Below are 6,966 nucleotides of genomic sequence, written 5' to 3' on the forward strand. Positions count from 1 at the left end.
TTAGATATCTAAGTTAAATCCTAAGTTTTTCATTCTTACATTCAATGGATATGCATCGATTCATTATTCCAAAATGGAATCGAACACAAAATCGATGCATATACTTTTTTATCATCGCAATCGATCCTTATGTCATAAAGACTATGATAAACTAATCCTAAAATCATTTGAGACTTTCATTGACTTCATATTTTTTTCAAGAATTCAAATAACTAATTTGATCAATTTAAGCTTATCAAAGTTTTGGCTAAATCAACTTAATTAATAGTCATGTACTGTGATATAAGACTTGTTAATCACTAGGAATTCATTAAAAGTCTAATAAGGATGAATAAGATACCTTGATAAACTTAAGCTATTCAAATTAACTATCTAAGACATTTGAAAAATGATAAATCACAGTCAATCGTATTGACTCAATCCCTGGGGGTGAAGTCTAAGTTTAAGGAGGGTAAATCGGGAAGCGATAGCGGCCAACCCAGATAAATCCTTTAATTGTGATCCCTATTTGAAGGAAAATTGCAAACTATCTAAGACATTTGAGGTCTACATCAAGGATGCATTGAGAAATCCAATCATATCCTCATTTATCGAATATATATATACGAGACGCGCGCCTCAAAAAGGTGTTTTCTCTAATATACTTTGATGGTCATAAGTATCCAAATTGGTTTCCAAACTGCCATTGAGCTCGGATGCATGCTTCAACAAATTCATCTACATCATCAAATGGTTAATTTGGACGTCGTGTGGCCATTAAAGGGCTTTAGTTAAAACCCCTTGATCATTCATTAATCTATTGATTTTCAATAACTTAAACCATAACCTCACCATTTATTCAACAAGGAATCCACAGATGACCCTGCACTTTCCATACAAACCCATTTTTGATGAGCTAAGGCAATCAAGATGTTTTGGTTAAATGCTTTGAAAGTCGAAAAATATTACAAAAACAGATTCATTGTTGATTTTTACAACTCACCTTGAACTGAGTAGCTCGTAGATCTTGAACGATGAATAGGAGGCATGGCAGTGATAGATCATGGAGACAAACAACCGAGTCAAATTAGAAAGAATGAATAGGAGTCCCTTCGTCAAGATGTTTTGTCAATAGGAATGAACTACTAAATGATTGCAAATGAGGTGAAAATCACTGAGAGAGAGTAAGGTCGTAAATCGGAGTTGGAGGGTGTTGTTTTTTCAGAATAGTGGCTTGAGTTTAGGGTTTGAGAATTCAGGTAAAAAACACTTCTTTAATAAAATGCTATTCTATTAATGAACAGTTTACGTATTCACATAAAGGACACTTAATCGCTCTCTGTATCATCGTGTTTACAGCAGAGAAAAATAATATAAGATTCTCCTTTGTCACTCATTCTTTCCTGTAATACAGCTAATCGCCTTCGTCCGAAACGTGGCTAACTGCGAGGAGACAATGACCTTCGTCCGAAACGGCGCTTCGTGTCTCAGCTAATGCTGCCGATCCCACCAAATAATGAGAAGCCATGGCTCCCACCACCATGGAGGCTTGAAATACGACGGAGAGTTACCTTCGGTTCGAAGATACAGAGATCGAGATCAGGATGAGCATGAGGAGCGGAGCGGCGACGACGGAGGCGGAGGGGAGGAGGTTGCAGTCGGGGAGAGGAGGATCCAGCGGCAACAGGCGGAAGCCGTGCTGCAGCAAGGTCGGGGTGAAGCGGGGCCCCTGGACGCCGGAGGAGGACGAGCTCTTGGCGAGTTTTGTGCGGCGGGAGGGGGAGGGCCGGTGGCGCACCCTACCGAGCCGCGCCGGCCTTCGTCGCTGCGGAAAGAGCTGCCGCCTCCGGTGGATGAACTACCTCCGCCCCTCCATCAAGCGCGGTCCCATCTCCCCCGATGAGGAGGACCTCATCCTCCGCCTCCACCGCCTCCTCGGAAACCGGTACCGATCCTTCCCTTCTTTATCTCTCCCAATCCTAATCAATCTTGCTACCACTAATAAGGAGGAACAAGTTATGGCAACAGGTGGTCGTTGATTGCCGGGAGGATTCCGGGGCGCACCGACAACGAGATCAAGAACTACTGGAACACGCATCTCAGCAAGAAGCTCATCAGACAAGGCATCGATCCGCGCACGCACAAGCCCTTGCCACTGCCCACCACCTCCTCCGCCGCCTCCCCAGCTGTCCATGCCATTCCACGACACGCACCTCGCCCTAACCCTAACCCTAGTCCTTATCATGCAGCAGGATGCTCCGGCGATATCCCCACAGGCTTCTCGGCCCATGACGACGGCGGATGCTGGAAGGAGAGTGACGATCAGTTTATGGATGCCAACGTGCCGGAAGCGGGACACCATCTGGAGCCAGAATTGTATGACTTCAGCTTCGACGAGGACAACATCTTCTCCTCCTTCCTTGATTCGCTCATCAGCAACAGCGAAAATGACATCAATGATGATAATTCAGATGATCGAATTGGCTTCGTCTGGGACAAGGAACTCGAGGTTCATCTAGACCTGCAGGACGATGCACACGAACAATTTCCAGGTGATCATGATGCAGGAAACTGACCAATTTAAGCATGTTTGAATTTGGACGTGTGTTGTAATAAATATTTATGTTAAATGCTTGAGAAAAAACTAGTATCTGGTGCAGGATTGCTTGATGTTTATTAGTGTAACAATGTTTGAACAATTTTTTTCTTCTGTATTTTGAATTAATCTGCATGCCATGCGTGCATGCATTGCTGCCACATGAGATTTTGTTTTGCCCAACTATTTGTGTTATATATTCACTTTCTGTGTGACACTTTCACTTGTTTAACTAGAACTGTTTTGCTACATACAAGTCTTGCGATTTGTTAATAATTAAGTAATTTCAGAAACAACCAGTAACACTAATGTTGCTACATATGAATCAATACATGTATGGTACATAGCGAAGGAAACTTAATATATATGTTTAAATTTACACAAATATAAGTGTTGCAGCAGCTGCATAACTTAAAATTCATTGATTTTAAGTACAGACCAATAATGAAGGATGAAGCCATAAGTAATATTTTATCAAGGGGCACAAGTTGAAATTGAGAAATTTTTGGAGAAGTGAAATAAAGTTTCCTTATGACCTTGTTCAAGTAGCTACTAAACACTTACAAGAAATTTCGTTTATGTTCAATTTATTTGCTATATATGTATATATGTACTATTACGTAAATTAGATATGCAAAGCTATTTTATAGTATAGAAAATGTATAATAACATTTTTATTTGAGAGTCACATATGAAATTTTAATATATACTATTTTTTACAAATTAAAATTTAAAACTATTTTAGAATGTTGATCAAGTTTTCATGCAAGAACAAATTCCAGTGTTGCTAACTCTTCTATATACTCACTAGGAATTTCTAAATTATAGGTGGCTTGATCAGTACTCCAATTACATGCATGTTTTGTAACCTTGTTTTCGAAGGAAATATCACAATGGAGTAAGCTCACATGAACAAATCTTATCTTGTAAAAATATATTTATTCTTGATGCTGGGACAACTTCCATATATATATATACATATATATATATCACAGTTTCGACAAAATAACACACAGCTAAATTTCAATATAGTTTACAAAGCCCTAATTGATCTACATGAAAAGCCATAACAAACACATTGAGACTCGATTCACACTACGTTCGCTCCCATGATACAAAATGGTGCCAATAATTTCTCTAATATATGATATTATAAGGATGGCGTCGGTCCTAAGTGTCTAATTACTTGGAAAGAAAATATAAAAGAGAAATGGAAAAAAATCATAAAATTAAATATGAAGTTTCATCTACATTATTTATGACAAGAAGGATCCACTTTCATGTTTCAACCAAATAGTTAGGCTCTAAATGTTAAGAATTTTTATTGAGGAAAACTCTCATAATACTAGTTGCTCATACAAAAAAAGAGAGGGAACTCGCTCTTGAACCTCAACCTAATTAATCCCCTCAATTGAATGCACCTGGAATGTTTCTGATCATCTAAAGCTCCTTGTGTTGCAGAAAAAAAATTATTTTATCAAAAGATATCTTTGAATTTTTTAATATTTAGTGCGATATAAATTCATGGCCAACAAAAACGAAATCTATTTGGATGATAAAAAATATATGATATTTTGGAGGAAGAAAAACATCCCAGTGATTGAGAAAATATCAACTAATCCAATCTTCAATTTTGCTGAACTTACATCTCTTAAGCCCTTGCAATCCTCTAAGGATCAAGCTCATACTTAGAATACAATTAGAAACTCATGTTACTCTATTGAAGACTTTCAATCAAGCTTATTTAACCTAAAATTATGAATTCGAAGATTACAAGTCACACAATCTCTCATAGTTCACTATCCTCCTATTATCACAACTTTACATCATTCAAGAGTTCTCCTTCCGTCAGATGCACCAAGCCCACAGTTTGTCCTACATGTCATCCTTCACTATCAACTAAGCCCACCCCTTGTAACTCCCATTAAAGTTGTCAAACCAACTCTAATTTCCTCATCTTGCAATCCTTCGGGTATAACATACCTTTCTTCTCAAACTCCAGCAAACATCTTAAGCCATGCGTTGAATCATCTTGGCAACGACAAGTTAATATCACAACTCAACCTCGTCGAGTTACAAGCTTTATGAGATTCATGTGCATGTTATCAAGTCCTTGCAAACTCCACACATATTAATATAGCATCTACAAAAACCCTAACTTAAACTCGTTTTTTAATTACTACAATATATGCTGGTCAAACACAATCACTTCGGGTATGATTGTACTAACACAACTAAGGAATAATGAGTTCTTGGTTTAGTCTATAGTCAAGGTTGATCTTGGTGCTTTGCGTAGATTTACAAAAGTGTAATTATTGAGCAACCAAGTAGATTAAATCAATTGAGGGATAATCTAGTTGATTGAAATGCATAGACTTAATTGACTATAACGTACTCTCTACTCATTAATAGAATTCTTTATGTTAGGTTGAGTCGAGTGAATATGATGTTAGTTAACTAAAGATATTGTTGAGTCAACTAAATTGTCAACTATTGGCACACAAACAATACTTTTTGATTTTAGTCGATAAAACATATTTGAAAATTACTAGTAGTTGGCTAATTGTTGGAGGCTAATCTATATAAGTATTGGTTGCATTTTGTCTCAATAAGCGTGCACAGAATTGTGACTAATATTACAACATTATGTGATGTTGGAAAAGTGGATGAAAATAAATGGGAGAATAGTCCCACATTGGGAGTTTTAGGACAACATATCTAATTTATATTGAATCCAACTATGTATTGGTGTTTTGAGCACAATAAAGGCAAATAATAACCTAGTAATGACCATTATGTGATAGGATTAATAGTTGTCAATATGACGAGGTTTCTCTGCCTCTTAAAAAAAGAGTTTTACTAGTGGTGAGCATGATCCACTTAACATGTCAACATGGAGTAAAAATTGAGGTTTGAACGACATAAACCATTGTGCTAATAATGATTTCCTTTTGTGTTTATTTGTTCTTTTTTTTTCAATGTGCATATTACTCTTGACACAAACACATACACAAACACAACATATCTATGAGATTATTTGTCCTTGTGGGTGTTAGAGAAGTCAAATTTTTATTTGTAGATTAATGAGTTATTTATCCCCTCTAGAAGATTAGAAAACTAGTATAGAGAAAGGATTTTCTTCTCAAAGAGTGTACTAGGAAGGTCCTCTATTCACATGATTGCTTGAAGATGTGTTCATGCACTAGTTCTAAAGAGGATTTATGTACAAATCTTAAAGTATTATTTTATTAATTCAGTAGCATGTGTAACATGTAAGATTAAATTTGATAGCACCCTACAATATAATTTTATAATACCTATAATAAAATTTATAGTACTTTTAATATAATTTAGTAGTATCTATAATTTTAGCACCTAAATTATAATTTAATAAGACCTAGCTGGTAGACATACAATATAATTTACTAGCATCATCGTACAACTTGCTAACACCTATTATATAATTTAGTAGCACTTATAACTTAACAACACATATAATATAATTTGGTAGTAACTTACAATTATGTATACAAAAAGCTAGAATTTTAAAATTTGTGCACAAATTCACTTTAAAATTATGTATGAAAAGAGAAGCATCTTTACAGTCATGCTAGTCGTATTCAAAAGAGAGAACCTGTTTTATGAAAAGTACGTGAGGGGACGTTGGTTTTTCTACACTTGTGTCTTATTACACTTGTCTGCTGGTATATTTTCTACATCATCTACGCTTCAATCTGTTCATGGGTGTCAGTTTAGGTGAAACCACATTATGTTGGTGTGGTCTTATCTTTTGAGTTTTGCTCTTGTTATCTTGTGTTATAGGATGTCGATCCCATTTAATGGGATAAAATTTAGTTGTTGTATTTTGTGTTATAGAATATTGATTTATATTATGACAATTTACAATAAGGCACCTTTGACTTTTAAAAATAAAAAGAACATTTGACTTTTGTGTTCTATTGGTGCGAAATTGCAGCTAGTCGTGATTGGCATGACTAATGTTGACATGAACAACCATGGTTATCTTGTTGGTATAATCGACCTCTGGTCAAGGTTGATCAAGCTCAGTTGATTAAGCTCGAGTTGAGTTTCAATATTTTATCAATATGTTTATTAACAAGAGCGAAATGAGGAGAGTTTATTAGAAATGGAGATTGTTAGTGCAATCGATCTCAGGTCAGGTTAACCAAGATTAATTTAGAGCTGAATAATTGAGCAAAAATTTAAGTAGGTCAAGATTGATTGGATACTTGATAGTGGAGAAGTCCAAGTAGATTATAGTTGATAAAACACTTAACAATCAGAAGTTCAATAGTGAGTCATGGTTGACTAGACACTTGACAGTTAAAAGTTCAACAAGGAAGTTGGCAAAGATGAAGTCTAATTAAGTG

General features: G+C 35.9%; 1 protein-coding gene across 1 annotated transcript; it reads left to right on the plus strand.

Moving 5' to 3' along the window:
- The first annotated feature begins 1,589 nt into the window (after positions 1–1,589).
- Positions 1,590–2,599, plus strand: LOC141829947 (uncharacterized). Its single transcript, XM_074717412.1, has 2 exons — positions 1,590–1,924; positions 2,008–2,599. Exons 1-2 carry the CDS (start codon positions 1,590–1,592, stop codon positions 2,552–2,554), a joined length of 882 nt encoding a protein of 293 aa, XP_074573513.1. The 3' UTR covers positions 2,555–2,599.
- The last annotated feature ends 4,367 nt before the right edge of the window (positions 2,600–6,966 follow it).

The sequence above is a fragment of the Curcuma longa genome, chromosome 5 (assembly GCF_044706935.1).
Source record: "Curcuma longa cultivar G26 ecotype Majalengka, Jawa Barat chromosome 5, ITB_CL_G26_1.1, whole genome shotgun sequence".
In the NCBI taxonomy this organism is placed as follows: domain Eukaryota; kingdom Viridiplantae; phylum Streptophyta; class Magnoliopsida; order Zingiberales; family Zingiberaceae; genus Curcuma; species Curcuma longa.